The sequence below is a fragment of the Carettochelys insculpta genome, chromosome 14 (genome assembly GCF_033958435.1).
Source record: "Carettochelys insculpta isolate YL-2023 chromosome 14, ASM3395843v1, whole genome shotgun sequence".
Lineage (NCBI taxonomy): Eukaryota > Metazoa > Chordata > Testudines > Carettochelyidae > Carettochelys > Carettochelys insculpta.
This window is the reverse complement of record NC_134150.1, coordinates 18,328,400-18,346,647: the sequence shown is the minus strand read 5'-3', so window position 1 is coordinate 18,346,647 and position 18,248 is coordinate 18,328,400. Positions and strand designations below refer to the sequence as shown.

At 44.9% G+C, this 18,248-nt stretch overlaps 1 protein-coding gene across 2 annotated transcripts in view; it reads left to right on the top strand.

Moving 5' to 3' along the window:
• LONP2 (lon peptidase 2, peroxisomal) overlaps positions 1-18,248 on the top strand; it is a 93,439-nt gene that overhangs the window by 69,568 nt on the left and 5,623 nt on the right. The window contains exon 13 of one of the 2 annotated variants that reach the window (XM_075008488.1): positions 11,542-11,749. The exons of the other annotated variant lie outside the window; for it this stretch is intronic. Within the exon in view, the coding sequence (XP_074864589.1) occupies positions 11,542-11,749 (208 nt within the window). The remainder of the gene's footprint in view (positions 1-11,541; positions 11,750-18,248) is intronic. 2 annotated transcript variants of the gene reach the window in all.

The window sequence follows — 18,248 nt, the reverse complement described above, 5'->3', positions numbered from 1 at the left end:
ACATTGGGAGGTAGGAGGAAGAGGAGATTTTTTTTTTTTTTTGTAGGCAAGTGATTCTGATTTTTCAGCAGTCTCCACCCTTTCACTTCAGTCCCTCTGAAACCACCTTGCCAATCTCAACTACAGAAGTTGGGCAGCTTGCAATTTACGAGCATTTGATTTTAAGATGGTACTTTTAAAATCTCTTGCCTAGTGTTATGACTGTTTTGTTGCTAGTGGCCAACAAATTCTTTGTAATGCTGTCTACAGCTCTTACAGGAATTGCTTATGCTTCCTTTCCTTGGAGCCTGCTTTTGTAAACAAGACATTAGTGAGATACAGGGTCTTTTTAAGTAAAGAACACTTTGTATCACCTCAGTTATACAAATTTATTTTGACTACTGAAAATTTGGCTGTAAGGGGAGAATCTGAAGAGCTCATTGGAATGTTACTTGAATTTTTAATGTTTTAAATGCAGATTTGTTGAAAGCTGCAGTTTTGCACAAATCTGTGGATTTAAATATTCAAGACATTCAAAGCTATGTAAAGCTGTGATCTAGGCAAAGGTGCTCCCTGATTGAACAAGTCTACTCTGTTGCTAGTGGAGATTTCATAGTCATAAAAATTTGGGGCTACAACTAAATGATGGCTTTAAATACTTCAAAGTCAGCAATGGACTCTCTGTAATGAAATTTTGTTGGGAGAAACATGCACACAACTACACACCAGTTTCTTGTCCGGAAGAGGACTAGTTCCTGAATCAAAATGGCTACATTTCTTTGTGTTCTTTAGTCTGGGTACAGACAGAAGAAAAAAAAGATCCCAGCATTCTGACTTGTGATTTAATCCATTATCTCAGTTCTCAATTTGGGAACAGTTCTAGAAGAGATTGTTCAACTGGGAACAGAAGTGCAACAGTTTGTGTGCCATTGTTGCTAATTTATCACTTTTTCCTCAAATATTTTAAGTGCTTTGAAGTTCTTGGGGGATAAATATTAGAAGTCAAATTTTTAAACCTTATTCCTAATTGTACATGTATTAATATGCAAGTGCCGCTGTTTGCAGGTAAATATTTTTGCCATACTTGAAATTCAGGAAGCCACACCAAATGGCATATAGGAATAGAGATGAAACCTGGCAAAGTCCTACGCTTCTAAGCACCTGGAAATTTCTCTCACTTACATTACTTGAACTAGGTATTACTAATAATCAGTAGTCTGTAGCACCTTAGAGACTAACCAGTTTATTAGGTCATGAGCTTTCCTGGGTAAGATCTACTTCAGATGAAAAATGGATTAGTGAATTTATACTTGAACAGAACATCAATTACTGTTCTTATAGGCTACATCTACACGTGCCCCAAACTTCGAAATGGCCATGCAAATGGCCATTTCGAAGTTTACTAATGAAGCGCTGAAATGCATATTCAGCGCTTCATTAGCATGCGGGCGGCAGCGGCGCTTCGAAATTGAGCTCATGGGAATAACGGGACTTCGAAGTAGGTGGCGTCCTTTCGAAAAGGAGCCCCGTTTGGATGCGCCGCGCGGCGGCAAGGCGCGTCAATTTCAAAGCGCGGCTGCTGCCCGCACGCTAATGAAGCGCTGAATATGCATTTCAGCGCTTCATTAGTAAACTTCGAAATGGCCATTTGCATGGCCATTTCGAAGTTTGGGGCACGTGTAGACACGGCCAAAAGTAGCTGTTGACAAGCATAACCTAAGGGTGATCAGTTTCCAGGGTAACAAATTGTGCTGGGTGATAATTGGGTAAGTATCTTGTGGGACATAAATATTAGATGGGTCCAGAATATTTCAAAACACTTTTGGTGGGGGATGTGGATGTGTTAAAATGATCCTGTAACTCTTCTAATGAATTTTGTCAGTTAAATTCTCTCTGATGAACGTCCTCAAATGGCCAAGTGATTCTTTTCCGAATGAAAAGTGTAGCACTCATCCCCGCCCTTGCAGAAAGGCTGGCTGCCATTGGGTTTTCTTTTTTGCAGCCTTCAAAGAGTCTCCCTTCTCTCTGTATCAAGTTTTTGAAAGCTTCCCCTCTGACCTGCATTCTGTCCTGTATAAGTCTCCAAAATCAAGACACAATGAAGGTGATTTTCATGTCAGTACTTAGATGTAGTGGGTCAAGCAAGGAGGAATGGACCACTTAAAATGATTGGACTGATCTGCTTTCCCAAAGGACAGATACCTTGGAACGAGACATTTCTAGTAAATCAAATTTATTTTATTCTGAGCTCTTCCATTAGAAAAGAGACTGAAGGCTAAATCCTCCAAAAGACTGAGAGCATCTACACTTGCATTCCTCTTTCGAAAGAGGTATGCAAATGGAGCACATTAAAATGCAAATGAGGTATAAAAATTGCATATTTGGCACCTGTTTTGCATATTCTAATTTCAAAAGAGGTTCTTTCGAAAGAAGAAAGCCAGTGTAGATGCTGCTCTTTCGCAAGTAAACCCCATGTTCGAAAGAATCCTCCTTCCCATTAAATAAAGGGAAGAAGGATTCTTTTGAAGATGGGTTTACTTTCAAAAGAGCAGTGTCTACACTGGCTTTCTTCTTTCGAAAGAACCTCTTTTGAAATTAGAATATGCAAATGAGGTGTCTATGCAAATTTATGCCTCATTTGCATGCCTCTTTCGAAAGAAGAATGCAAGTGCAAACACACCCTTAATGTTGGACCCAGGTGCTGCTGCTTATCTCTGTAAGCACCTAAAGTTCCTACTCACTTGATTTCTTTTTAAACTTTTAATTGGAGGTGCACATCTAGAACTGGAAGGGACCTTATCTAGTCCTGTCCCCTGCCCTCTTGGCAGGACCAAGTACCATCCCTGGCATCTATTTGCCCCAATCCCTAAACGGCCTCCTGAAGGATTGAGCTAACAATCCTGGGTTTAGCAGGCCAATGCTTAAACTACTGAGCTATCCTTCCCTCCGAATGCTGGGGATTGAACCCAAGACCTCACATCTGCAAAGCACTCACTCTACCACTGAGCTACATCAATTGTTAAATTTCCCTTTGGTGCCTAAGGTTATAGGAGGTTGCAAAGAGGCTGGAGAGAAGCTGTTCACAGTGGTCACAGATGGCAAAACACGAAACAATGGTCTCAAGTTGCAGTTGAGAAGGTCCACGTTGAACGTTAGGAAAAACTTATTCACTAGGAGGGTGGTGAATTATTGGAATAGTCTACCAAGGCAAGTAGTGGAGTCTCCATCCCTGGAGGTGTGTAAGTCTCACCTCATCAAAGCCCTGGCTGGGCTGATCTGATGGGTTTGGTCCTGCCTAGGGCAGGGGGCTGGACTTGATGGCTTTTTTAGGCTCTTCCAGCTCTATTGTCCTATGATTCTATGTCATTGGATAGGTGCTTAGTCTAGGCATCCAAGCACTTATGTCTGACGTCCTATCAGCTCTTCTCAGACTTACTTTGGCAGCCCTGTTCAGAAGCTGCCTAAATTCCTGGAGAACAGCCAGGCATATGTGGGGTTGAGGAGGAGGTCTCCCTTTCTGGTGTAGAGATGGCATTTGAACTTGGGTCTCCTCACCTCTCAGGGGGTTGTCCTGATGGCTGGACTATTCATTCTGTCAGGCCACGTCTAGACTGCAGGCTTCTGACGACAAAGGGGCCAGTGCACATGCTGCTTTTTTGGCTGGGACACTAGACGGAGTGCAGAGAGAGAGAAAAACGCACACACTAGAATATCCCTTATTGCAGTGGTTAGGTCACTCACCTAACTGCTCTCCCACATCACTGAGTTTCTCAACTGTTGAGCTGAAAGTTATAATGGAGGCCGCTCCTTTTCTTCTCTCCTTCCCCCTTTGTGTTTCTTGCGGGTGGGGTGGGCGGGGGAGAGAGACACACCACTTAACTCCAGGAGATGATACACATCTGGTAATTCCAAAGAGCAATATGTCTGTGTGGGTGATGGCTCTTTTTTTTTTTAAAGCAGAGCTTCCTCAGAGGTCAGGGCATAGGATCCACTGATGACTAGTGTAGGCAGCTCCCTACGGAGTAAATATGTTTGATGGCAAATGGGAAAAAAAACCCCACAGTAGTCTTTGTCTCTATCTGGGCACTTTTAAAGGAGATATGTGACAAATGCATCATTGCCTTTGCACTTCATGGTCAGAGGATACCATCATGATCATCTAGAGCAGGAGTCAGCATTCCCTGGCACTGTGAATTTTCAAATGTGATGAACATAAAAAGCGAAGCTGTATGGCAAAAGACCACTTTGCTTTTTTAGCTGTACGTTTCTTTTCTGTATCCATTTATCAAAACAGGACCACATTTGGTCACGTGTGATGCCTTTGGTCCTACTAAACCACATGCAGGGCCCAAGATGGTAGCATCGCATCACGAATATAACCAGATCCTAGGTGTGGGTACAAATAAAGTGAAGCATTTGGCACAATCGGTCTTACCTCATCTCTTGGTGCACCTACTATCTTGCTCAAGTGCAGTGCAATAAAACAATAGGGGTGTGGGGTGAGGATGTCATTTGATCTGTGAATAAACGCAAACAGCTTAATGTCTTGCTTCTGTCCAAAGGCACTATGCCATTGGCCATTCTGCAAGTTCCCTTCTAACTCAGGAGCAGCGATCTGTAGCCAGCAAGATGTCATGCAAGAGCCAGTCACAAATAGCACAATTACAGCTTTCACATCTGAGCTGTCAAACTTCTAAATGAAGTAAACGTTAAGAAAGCCACTCCTAGTTATGGGTGAAATCTAGCATGCACTATGCACCTTGCAGCACAAAGCACAGAACACAACATCCAAAATGTCGAAGTACTGAAAAGGAGCATGTGGAGTTTAAGTTCTCTTTTGTGAGGGGATAATATTGCAGTAGTAAGCCTCTTCCTCCCCTACATCTTGGAGCACAGGTCATTGGCAACCATGTGCCAGCATCCACTGTCCTGGGCAATCTTTTCCAGTTCTGAGCAAGTCTATCCCGTTGTCTTAATGTCTGCCTTCAGGTCTCTATGTCAGGTGTTTGTTGGCACCCCCATTCCCTTTTTCCTTCTGGGTTCCAACTTAAGGCTTGTCTTGTGATGTAGGTGGTTGGTTTCCTAAGGGTATGTCCAATCCATCGCCATCTTGTCTTCCTGATTTCTTCTTTGGCAGGAAGTTGGTGAGTCAGTTGCCACACGTCTTGGTTGTTGATGGTCTATGGTCACTGGCCAGTGGATGGCCAATGGAGCCGGAGGATTTTACAGAGGCAGTTATTGATAAACATCTAGATTTATTTTTTTGACAGTCCTCTTTGTTGTTCTCCAAGTTTCTGCTCCATTCAGTAGGACTGATTTGACATTGGAGTTGAATAACCTGATGGGGAGAATAGCTTAACATCTATTTAGTTGCCTTACACCAAATTAAATTCTTACACATTTGATAAGTGTTGGCTTGCACATGACTGAGCTGGCTCGACAGGCAAGCAGAACAGTCCCCTTGAGAGGCTGTGAGAATCAGCTGTCTCTTTCATTCACATCCTTTTGGTCAGTAATCACTGGCACTAGCTGGAGAGTGTAAAGCTGTTAACTGCAGAAAGGAAGTTGTTTTGCACTTGTTAAACAGGAAAGGGAGCTTGTGAAAGCCAGACCTTAAGAAATCTTGGCCTTCTCAGGTTTAATTATACTTTGGTGATGGGACAGATTACTGCCGGATGACTGCATTGTTATTTAGGTGTGCATGGCCCTTTGGAAGGAGGAGCCTTGATCAGTATGATAAACAAGAGTGCAGCACACCCTTCCTAGTGCTTACTTTAAACTGATGAAAATCCGGTTCAGACAGGGCTGGAGGAGGTTAGGCCTGTGGTTGAGCAATGAGGTACCTAAGAATTTTGATAGCGTGGGAGGCTCTTTAGACGTGAGGAAAGTCTAGAATACTTAGGCTGTGCCTAAACTAGCAGCTTTTTTGGAGCAGGTGTACAGATATGGCTGGACCTTGTAACACAGCCTCACATGACCAGGACCACTGTTTAGTCTCTCCCTTAGCCTGAGCTGGTGACAACTTTACTCCTCTCTCTGTGGCATGGGCTGCAGCGCCTGCCTCATGTAGGGAGCATTTTTGGGTGGACAGTGCAGGCAGTAAGAATTGTGCTTATCAGATCAGCCCACTGGGGACAAGGGGTTAAGCAGAGAGCCCTGCCATGAGTCTATTCTCCTGCCACTGGGGAAGGCAGCTGACCAGGCTGGGCCCAGTTCCTTTTCAGACACAAGTGAAAGAAATAGCTGAGGGCAGGTGGGATAGGAAGTGGTCAGAGCCTTCTTCCAGCAGGCTGATTTTCCATGGGGCCTGGTCACACTGGATCCTCCTCCTGCCAGGAGTCTCACCTGCTCCTGCAAGCTTCTCAGCCAATTTTCTCTTCCAGCCTATCTGCTCAAAGCAGTAGTTTTCAGCTGGCGTGCTGCGGAAGAGCTAGAGAAGTTATTTGCCTCTGCTCGGCGCTAGCGAGGCCACATCTAGAGTATTGCATCCAGTTCTGGGTCCACCAGTGTAAAAAGGATGTGGATGCATTGGAGAGGATCCAGCAGAGGGCAACCAAAATGATTAGGGGGTTGGAGCACATGACCTGTGAGGAGGGGTGGACGGATTTGGGTTTATTTAGTTTGCAGAAGAGTGGGAGGCAATTTGATAGCAGCCTTCAACTCCCTGAAGGTGGGCTTTAAAGCATATGAAGAGAGGCTGTTCTCAGTAGTGACAGATGGCAGAACAGGGAGCAATGGTCTCATGTTGCAGGGAGAGAGGTGTAGGTTGGATATTAGGAAAGACGTATTTCAACAGGCGAGTGGATAAGCACCGTTACGTGTTACCTAGAGAGGTGATGGAATCTCCATCCCTAGAAGTTGGACAAAGAGCTGGCTGGGATGATTTAGTTAGGGATGATGCTGCTTTGGGCAGGGGGCTGGTCTTGATGATCATCTAAGGTTCCTTCCAGCCCTAGGAGTCTATGAAAACCATGAGTGAAACAAACTATCGCACTGAAAGTATGGCATTGACAATATGGCTGCATCTAAATCAGACTTCTGCCAGCAGAGCTGTCAGTCATGGCGAGCACATGCGCTTGCTCCTGAGCAGCAGAGGTAAGACCAGCAGAAGTCTGTAAACATAGCCTTAAGGTGACAACCTGGCCCAGCCCACCACCAGAAGAATCGCAGTTCAGTAGACCCAACTGCTGAATCCCATATGCTCCGTTTCGAGCACGGGGTATATAAGGCACACTCGTGTGTGACTTGTGCAGCCACTCGGGAAAGAGTCAGGTGCTGATCAGCAGAGCGCTCACAGCTAGGTGTTATATTTGGTCAGGTGGTGCACACGCCTCTGCGCACATAAAAGTATTATTTGGCAAATAAATGGAAAAGATGAGAAGGAAGATTGTGGCTGACCCCCTCTCACAAAAACATTCAACACGCCCCGTTGCCCAGGTGCCAAGGCTGAAGGGCTCTAGTCCTTCCCCCTGCCCTCAGCCAGGCTTCATTGGTCTTGTGGATGGATCAGCAGTTAATACAGAGTTGATGGGTGTCTCAATTGAAAATCATCTTCAAAGTGTTTCATCCTGTGTGGGCAGGACCAGTATCTAGAATAGATTGGCCTCACCAAGGCTGAGTTGCTTTTACAACTCAGAGTACAAACTAGCAGTTAGCATGTACAATGGAAGACACAAAACAATAGAATCTTGGAGGGGTAGGTAGCCCTGTTAGTTAGGGCAACCGTATCTCCCTGTCCCAAATACGGGACAGAGAGATGGGGGGGAGGGGTGGCTCCTTGAGCTCCACCAAGCCGTGGGGCACCATCGCTCCCCACCCCCAGAGCCCTGGGGAAGTGGTAGCTGCTGGTGTCCTCCCCCCCCGCCAGCCCAAATATGGGTCAGTGAGTCCCTTTTAAAAAATAAGTAGGGCCACCTTTTTTGGCATCCCAAATATGGGACCGTCCCACCCAATACAGGTCACCCAGCTGTTAGTCCTTAGTGTCACAAATGACAAGTAACAGGCATAGCGAGGTAGCCGTGTTAGTCTGAAGGTTAGTCTGTATCTTCACAAAACAGCAAAGCAGTCCTGTAGCACTTTAAAGACTAGCAAAATGAGTCATTAGGCAGTGAGCTTTCGTGGGGCAGACCGACTTCGTCAGATCTGGAAATTCTGACAGAAGTAACGGGCAGTCCTGTGGCAACTGGAAGACTAACAGATTTATTAACTTAGTAGGTTTTTGCCCGTAAAAGCTCATGACCTAATAAATTTGTTAGTCTTTAAGGTGCCACAGGACAACAAAATGGAGTTGACAGTTTGGTACAGGCATATTGTCTATTACCATATGCAGAGCTTTCCGTGGTCATGGTTTTGTATAGTGTAGTTTCTGTAGTAGGGGGTAGCACTTGCAGGATAGTGGACCTTAGAAAACCAGTAGGGCAACAATAATCTCTGCTGTGTAGAGTGTTGCCGTTCAAAGGAAACTCATTCCAGCACTCCACAGCTGAGAACATGCTTTTGCCTGAAGTATTTGATGGCATAATAGGGGATTTTTTTTTTAAGAGGGAGGCGGGAGGAAGAGGATAGCTAGTGTGCAAACTTCTACACACAGTGCTTTGTTCTAAAATCCCTCTTTTAGAGTAGCACAGTTGTGTGACCCATGTAGTAGATTCTGTTACTCTCACAGTGGCTACGTCTACACGTGCAGCCAACATCGAAATAGCTTATTTCGATGTTGCGACATCGAAATAGTCTATTTCAATGAATAACGTCTACACGTCCTCCAGGGCCGGCAACGTCGATGTTCAACTTCGACGTTGCTCAGCCCAACATCGAAATAGGCGCTGCGAGGGAACGTCTACACGTCAAAGTAGCACACATCAAAATAGGGATGCCAGGCACAGCTGCAGACAGGGTCACAGGGCGGACTCAACAGCCAGCCGCTCCCTTAAAGGGCCCCTCCCAGACACAGTTGCACTAAACAACACAAGATACACAGAGCTGACAACTGGTTGCAGACCCTGTGCCTGCAGCATAGATCCCCAGCTGCCGCAGAAGCAGCCAGAAGCTCTGGGCTAAGGGCTGCTGCCCACGGTGACCATAGAGCCCGGCAGGGGCTGGAGAGAGAGCATCTCTCAACCCCCCAGCTGATGGCCGCCATGGAGGACCCAGCAATTTCAACGTTGCAGGACGCGGATCGTCTACACGGTCCCTACTTCGATGTTGAAGTAGGGCGCTATTCCTATCTCCTCATGAGGTTAGCGACTTCGACGTCTCGCCGCCTAACGTCGAAGTTAACTTCGAAATAGCGCCCGACGCGTGTAGACGCGATGGGCGCTATTTCGAAGTTGGTGCCGCTACTTCGAAGTAGCGTGCACGTGTAGACGCAGCTTGTGTGTGTTTGGAGAGGAGGGTGTAACTGTGGTGTGTGAAATCAGGGGCAGGTATTGCATCTACGCTATCACGAAGGAAATTTTCACTCATTTGGCTGGTGGTTGCAAAATCATTCTCTGCTCCCTGCCACAGAGAACCCAACTGGGGAGGGGGGGCTTCTCTTTTGCTCCTGTAGCTGTTCTCTACAGCGGTGGTCCCCCAATGTCATTGCATTCCACCCCCCCTTCTGACAACCAAAATTACCACGCAGCCCCAGGGGAGACTGAAGCCTCGGCACACTAGAGCCCTGCTGCCCTGGTCCCAGGATCAAAGTCCAGTGACTTCAGGGGGTCTATAACCTGAGCCCCATCACTCAAGGCTGAAGCCCTGGGGCTTCTGCTCTGTCCCCAGGCAGGGGGGCTGTGGTCTGAGCCCCAGTTTGGGATCCTGACCCACAGTTGGAGAGACCTGCTGCTCCTAACACATTTAGTTAATAATCCACTTTTTCAGACCTCTGATGCTAATGAAGTTCAATCTGCTTTTGGGGATGGGATGGGAGAGAAGGGCAAAAGATTACAATGGGAGCTCCTGTGCTATCTTTATTTGCGTTTGTTAAAGCTATACCTACCCTACAGCCTATGTTAACATTACTTATGTTCCTCAGGGGTATGAATAAGGGTATGTCTATACATATGGGAGAGTCAGTCAGTCTTCTGGGGGTTGATTTTGCTATGTGTGTGAAGACATGGCAAAATCGAGTTCTCTGGGCTTGGCCATTGACCCTGATGTGTAGAATACGAGACACTGGTGTGAGCCCAATGATTCCTGGTCTACACCAGGGAAGACTGATCCTGATACATCGATTCTAGCTACACAAATGCCATGGAATTATGTATCTGGGATTGACTTTGATCCCTAGCGTAGACCAGGCCTAAGCCACCACCCCGAGCATTATAAGTTCAAGTGACATAAGGGCCCGTGTATGCAGCATCGTGTCAGTGGAAGAACTCCTGCTGACTGAGCTTCTGGCACCTCTGAAGGTGGACTGGTTATGCCCATGGGGAAGCTGTCTCCTATCAGAAGAATGTCTTCACCAGATACGCAGTAGCAGTGCAGCTGTAGCACTGAACATGCAGTCATAGCTATATACACTCATTCTGTATAAAGGAGCACTTTTCCTTTGTTCCAGGCACTGCTCAGGAAAACAAATAACCCTGGCTTGCAGTAGGCTCTGAAGGTTAATGCAGGAGGATGGGTGGAAGGGAACTCCAAACCAAAGGGGCCCTCCCTGAGAATTTTCTGCCATTTGTCCCTTCTCTCTCAGGCTCCTCCGCTGGCTTCAGTGGTGGCTGTGTGGCCCACTGAGATATAAACATTCTTTCAGTTATGTAGGTCTTAGCCAGGTACAGATAAGCACATGGTACTCCCTAAGAGGCAAGGCTTGTTCCTTAGTAGAACTGGGCAATTTTAATGAATAACTGAGGCAATGAATTTTTCATTGGCTCTCTTCACATATTGGCCCCTAGCAGATGGCCGTTCTCTCCAATGTATTCTATGTGGGATTGCTTAACAAGGGTTTGCAGTGAATATTGTTGATAGGCATCTTATGTTATAGTGCCTGTTCCCTGTACATAGAGCGTAAATTGCAAATTTTCCTGTTGAAAACACAGTTTGAAATTAGACTTTGGGGCAATATTAAAGATTTAAATTTAGTTTCATAACTGTCGATATTGGCTCTCTTGGTAGAAGAGTCATAGAAAGCATACACTAGAGGGGTGAACACAGTTAAAGTGAACTCGTTCGAAAATTGGACTAAGCGTTTGCAGAACAGGCCTGCTCCAAAGTCCATTGAAAAAAGGAAAACTCCTCTTGAGTTAAGTGGATTCTGGATCAGCACCTGTTTGCCCAGCTGCATGCTGCAGCTGAGAGCTAATGCATCTGTTGACATGTCCTAGTGCTGTAATTTATTTTCACGCTTTGGGAGAATTATTGCCAGGAGGAAGTAAGTATGATTGAAGACTTGCTTATAGCCTTTGTTTAAAATTTAGTCATTTGAAGGCATCAGTAAAATCCCTGCCTTAGCAAATTTGGGTATTCTAAGAATTTTACTTTAAATTGCGAATGTTAATTAAGACTTTCAAAAATATTTTCAAAGCTTTTTTTGCATTTTTTCTTGAGAATTGTGTTCTACTCTGAGCTGTTTCCTTTCAGGTATCTGAACGTTTGAATCAGCCAGGAGTAGCCATAGGCTTGGCTTGGACTCCTTTAGGAGGTGAGCTCATGTTTGTAGAGGCCAGCCAAATGGATGGAGAAGGTCAGCTCACTCTAACGGGACAGCTTGGGGATGTCATGAAGGAGTCGGCACATCTTGCAATTAGCTGGCTGCGTAGCAATGCAAAGAAATACCAGCTAACTAATGGTATGTGAAAATCACAAATCAAGAATGTTGGCTTGAGCCTAATGCAACATACAAATAAATCCTTGTCGTAACTAGTCATGGAAGAGCAATTGTTTTAATTCCTTTACAAGGCTAATGATGATTCTGTGATGACCCAAAATGTACCATTATATTTTTCAGTATTGGATTTTAGTAACAAAGACGTTGCAGATTTACATGAAAAGTTAAATCATAAATTCTGTCTTCACAGAATGATTTTATTTACCTTGAAGGACAAATGGACTGCTCTGTACTAATAGGCTGAAAGTGAGACCAGCCAAAAACCCCTTTAGCTAGCTCCTTTTGTGCTTTCTTCTCTGCCCACTGATGATTAGCCAGCTCTGGCTTTTTGTAGTAGGCATCCTTCAGTCTACGTAGACTATGGATCGCGCCCTTCATAGTTTCAATTTAGGACTTCATTTACAGCATCTACTGTGACTATGAAGACTCACAAGAGAGTGACAGTCCTTGCTGCATCTCTTGCAGATGTCGTGGGTGTCTGGCAAGTCCTTAGTGTGCTTTCTGTGCGCTCGCTTCTCCTCTGCTAGCTGTCTGATCCTCATCTCACCCTTCTGAAGGCCCTTGTGGAACCCCTGCCTCCATCTGCTGTGGTCATCTGCTAGTTCTTCCCAGTTGTCTAGCTTGATGTCTACCTCTCCGAGGTCTCTCTTGCAGACATCTTTGTACTGCAACTGGGGGCGTCCGGGAGGTCTTTTGCCAGAGGCTAGCTCACCACACAGGATGTCTTTTGGAATCCTTCCATCATTCATCCTGTGGACGTGGCCAAGCCAGCGGAGCCGGCGCTGCCTGAGAAGGGTGTGCATGGTTGGGATTCCAGCTTGCTCGAGGACGGCGGTGTTGGTCACTCTGTCCTTCCATGATATTCCAAGGATGCATCTGAGGCAGCACAAGTGGAAGATGTTCAGCCTTTTTTCCTGGCGGGCATACAGGGTCCAAGTCTCGCTGCCATAAAGGAGGGTGCTGAGGATGCAGGCTCTGTAGACTTGCATTTTGGTGTGAGTGTACAGCTTGTTGTTGTTCCACACTCTCTTGCTGAGTCTGGACAGAGCTGTGGCCGCTTTTCCGATCCTCCTATTTAGCTCAGTGTCCAACAACAGGGTGTCAGTGATGGTGGACCCGAGGTAAATGAACTCGTGGACGACCTCTAACGTATAGTTGTCAGTGCTGATTGATGGGAATTCAGCAACATCCTGACCGAGTACGTTTGTCTTCTTTAGGCTGATGGTAAGCCCAAAGTCCTTGCACACTTTGGAGAAATGATCCAGCAGTTTTTGAAGCTGGTCTTCTGTGTGACACACTACAGCAGCATCGTCTGCGAACAGCATGTCTCTGATGAGGACTTCCCGCACCTTAGACTTAGCTTTCAGCCTTGCAAGATTAAACAGTTTCCCATCAGATCTTGTGTGCAGCAAGATGCCCTCTGTTGAAGATCCAAAGGCATGCTTCAGGAGGAGTGCGAAGAAGATCCCGACCAATGTCGGAGCAAGCACGCATCCTTGTTTGACGCCGCTCCTGATTCTGAAAGCATCCGATAATGCGCCATCATGTTGGATGGTTCCTCTCATGTCTTCGTGGAACGACTGGATCATCTTGAGTAACCGTGGAGGACAGCCTATCTTGTGGAGCAGTTTGAACAGACCATCCCTGCTGACCAAGTCAAAGGCCTTGGTCAGGTCAATGAAGGCTATGTAGAGTGGCTTCCTCTGCTCCCTGCACTTCTCCTGCAGCAGCTGCCTTAGAGAGAAGACCATGTCAACGGTAGACCTCTCTGCGCGGAATCCACACTGTGATTCGGGGTACACCCTCTCAGCAATCTTCTGGAGTCTGCCAAGGATGACGCAAGCGAACAGTTTACCAGTGATGCTTAGGAGGGAGATTCCACGGTAGTTGTTGCAGTCGCTTCTGTCTCCTTTGTTCTTATACAACGTTACAATGTTAGCATCGCGCATATCCTGTGGAACCTCACCCTTTTTCCAGCACAGGCACAGTAGCTCATGTAGGGGTTCCAGGAGTGTGTCTGCGGCACACTTGATTACCTCTGGTGGTATACCATCCTGGCCTGGGGCCTTTCCTGCTGCAATGCTGTCGATGGCTCTCTTCAGTTCATCCACTGTCGGTTCCTGATCCAGTTCGTCCATTACTGGTAAGAGCTCGACAGCATCGAGGGCTGCGTCAACCACAACATTCTCGCGTGAGTACAGCTCAGAGTAGTGCTCATCCCAGCGCTCCATCTGTTTGGCTTTGTCAGCGATGACTTCACCAGATTTGGATTTCAGAGGTGCCATCTTGTTCTGGGTGGGTCCTAATGCCTTCTTCATACCCTCGTACATTCCTCTGAGATTACCAAGGTGAGCACAGGTCTGGATGCTGCTGCATAGCTGGAGCCAGTGGCTGTTGGCACAGCGCCTGGCTGTCTGCTGTACTCTGGCTACAGCTGAGGATTCAGCCCAGAGTTCCAGTTTGTTAATTTAGATTGTTACAATTCTATCCATTTCTAATTTACTTTTCATCATTAAGCTACTTGCTTGCTGTCTGGTTTCCTGTTTGTAACCTGGTACTACAGTGTTTGAAAGTTAAATGCTTCCAGGCAGTGCTTATTTTTCAGAAATAATACTTTTTTGTGCCATAAAGAAATAATTTCTATAAAAAGTAGTTAAAAAAAACTGTAGTAAGCCCTGTAAGTGTAAACTTTTTCACTGGGTTGTACTAGGTTGTACATTCATCCACCAAAGGCCTGTCTGAAAATGAGTTTGTTCTTTCTCCATGACTGCAACACTGTTTTGTGATCTGTTGTTCTGGGGAGCTGAGTAGCCAAATAGTGTGTGTGTATTTACAAAAAAAAAATAAATAAGTAAACAGGGCTAACTGACCTCCTGTTGATAGTTTCACCAGCACGTCCCAACACTGAATGAACAATTCTGCCTTGACTACAAAATAAAATCTTTCCTACTCTTCCTGAAATAACTTACAATAAAAGCAGAGTCCTATGTGATCATTAGAATCATAGAATATTAGAACTGGATGAGCCCTTGAGAGGCCATAGAGGCCAGTCCCATGTCCTCATGGCAGGACCGAGCACCATCTAGTTCAGGGGTGGGCAACCCTGAACAGTGGGTCAGATGTATGAGTGGTAGCTTCATCTGCAGCCCTGCGTCTCTCTCTTGCTGTTCCTCTTGGGGACTGCACTTACTGGTTCCTTCCCCTCCTACCACTTTTGGAGCACACATTCCGATTTGTGTTCCATACCCACTCCTCCTCCTCCCTCCCAGAGCTAGAACACTGCAAACAGCTGATTCCTGGTGCTCCAGCTCTAGGAGGGGAAGGGGAGGAGTGTGAATCAGGCAATTTGTGGCTCCTCTGAAAATTCTGGGAGGGCTTGGGGAGAGACAGGACGTGTGGGGCTCTAGTGCCCTGGTATGGGAGAGGCAGTGGGGGTGGGGAGCAGCCAAAGGGTCGATGGGCTGAAGGTGGAGCCCCAGTGTGCTGCATGCAACCCCCGGGTTGTCCACAACTGATTTAGATCATCCCTGACCAGTATTTATCCAACCTGCTCCAAAGTATCTTCCACAGTGGAAATTCCACAATCTCTCATACTGCAAGGCGACCAGGTACACTTCAGATCTTCATTATGGGTGAGATTAGTTTAGAGACACAAGACATTTTCTCATGGAGTTGTGAGTTGCATTGTTGAAAGGTGGTTGTTGGGATACACATTACAGTTAAGGCTTATTTTGAACGTATAAGTGTCCAGAAATTATTAGTCTTTTACTGCTTCCATATTCTAGTTTCCTGACTTTTAGATGTTCAGACTTTAACCAATCCTGAATTTCCTGACTTCTACTTACAAAAATTGTAAAATGTTCAAAGCCCTTTATAATCTTAATTATATTTTTAGTCTAGGAATTTAGTGTCAGGGTCAGTTGATATACATGAGGGCAATTAAGTGAAACACCTCAGTTTAAATAATTGATATTTTTTTTCTTCAGTTATTTTCTAAAACAAGGTGCTTTTCCTTATTGGTTGATACAACCATTAAAACACATTGATATCCAACTAAGTAGGGATTTTACACTAGATATGTTGTGAAGATATCGAGAGGTATTACAGCGAACGTAAGACCAGGGAGGTGTATAAGACAATTAGGAATATTAATAGGAAATGGCAACTGAAGCAGATGGCGATCGAAGTGCTCATGAACAGGGAGAAGATTGTGCACCGATGGACGAGATATTGCACTGATCTATACAAAGCACAGTTGGACCTGAGTGTCTGAGAGAGACTGATTGAAAAACTGAAAGATATCTCCCCCGAGCATCAAGAGTGAGACAGATATTTCAAAGGAGGAAGTAGAAAAAGCAGTGAAATGACTAAAGAACAACAAGAGCCCTGGAAATAAGATCATGGGAGAGATGATTCAGGAAATACATCGACTATGTAATATAGCATGGAAAGAAGGGGAGGCACCTAAGGAATGGACAAGATCTGTGCTAGTGACAATACCCAAGAAAGGAAGTACATTGGAGTGCAAGAACTACAGAATGATTGCCCTAATGAGTCATCTAGGTAAGGTGCTGCTGCTGATATTGACTGAGAGATTAAGATTGCAGATAGAAGACCATATAGCAGACAAGCAAGCAGGGTTCAGAAAAGATAGAAGTACCATACAGCAGTTATTGGCACAAAGACTGATAATGGAGAAAGCTCGACAAAAGAACAAAAACGTATACGCTTGCTTTGTCGATTTTCAAAAGGCATTTGATAGTATAGATCAGAAGGTGACTTGAGCAGTGTTGGAGTCATACAGAGTGGATAGCAGATTAATACGGTTGTTGAAAGATATCGATGACAATGTGGAGGCAGCAGTAAGAACATGCGGGGAGTTGGTAAGTTGGTTTAAAACAAATAGAGGTGTGAGACAAGGAGATCCAATATTGCCAAGTATCTTCATCACACATCTGGAGAGAGTGATGGACAAGATCAAGGAAGAGGTAGAAGGGATATCTGTGCATGGGCAAAGAATTAACAACTTGAGGTTCGCGGATGATATAGTTATCATTGAGGAAGATGAGAAGCTAGCAAACGGTGTGGGTGTTAAACAAAGAAGGGAAGTGGTACAAACTGATTATGAACATCGATAAAACAAAAACAATGGTATTTGGAGATAAGGAAATAGGAAGGAAGATCAGTGTGGATGGTATTGAGCTAGAAAATAGAGAAGTTCACATATCTGGGGAGCAACATAACGTACAATCTAGACTAAGAAGGAAACAGCGACTAGAATAGTGAAAGCAAGAGTGAGTTTGAAGGCGATGGATAAGATCTGGAAAAGCAAAGCAATTAGCTTAAGAACGAAGCTGGGCGTCTTAAAACGTGTGTATTCAGCAGCATGTTGTACGGATGTGAGACATAGGTGGTAACGAAAGATTCAAAAAGAAGAATGCTGGCATTCAAAAGGAGTTGTTATAGAAAGATTCTGAGAATAGGATGGATGCAGAAGGTCACCAATGAGGAATTATTTTGGAAGATACAGCCGAAAGAGAACCTGCTGCAGCAAGTTATAAAATGGAAGCTCCAACTATTTGGACGTATTTGCAGAATGAACGACGAACAAAAAATCAAAACTCTAGTAGTCAGCATGAATGAATGATTCGAATAGGAGAGACAGACCGCACAGAGATGGATGGATAGATGTCGTAGATTGGTGTGGAGCTAGTCTACAGAAACAAAGCCACTCTGCACTGGCTAGGGAAAGATGGAAGGAAATAGTGAGAGGCATTGGACACTAACGGGCACTGAGCCCACGGTTATTGATGATGATGACTAAATATGTTACTTTCATTGCTACCTAAGACCATATGCTAAACTTACACATTTTGGCTTTTTATAGCTTAATATTTTCAAATTTGTATTTGCACAATTTTAGTATGTTACAAAATGAGTACTATATCACTTATGTATTGATAATTAGCTTTTTTGCTCATGCTGTGTCTCACTGAATTAGAATAGTAACTAGAATTTAATTAAACAGCAGCAAATAACATTTTTACTATACAAAACAATCAAACGTTTTGAATACACAAGTTTCTCCTCTCAAAAGATGTCCCACATTTATAGCTCAGTGGTTTATTGTTAAACAGAAGGATTACATTGGTCAGTAAATTAAACTGATTATTTCAGGTCACTGAGAAAATTTTCAAATAAGCCTAAATTAATTAATGTGACTAGACCTGAAGTTCCTACTTGTCTCTGTCTCTTGAAAATGAAACAGTCCAAGGCTGCTGCTACACTACCATGGTCCCATTGTAGGGGCCATGGTAATGAGGCAATTTGAAGCGAGCTAATGAGGTGCTGATGTGCATATTCAGCACCTCATTAGCGTAATGTCAGCCATGCAAACAAACGTCGATTTTCAAATTGACAACCAAGATGGGGGCAGCTTTGAAATAAGCACCCCACTTCT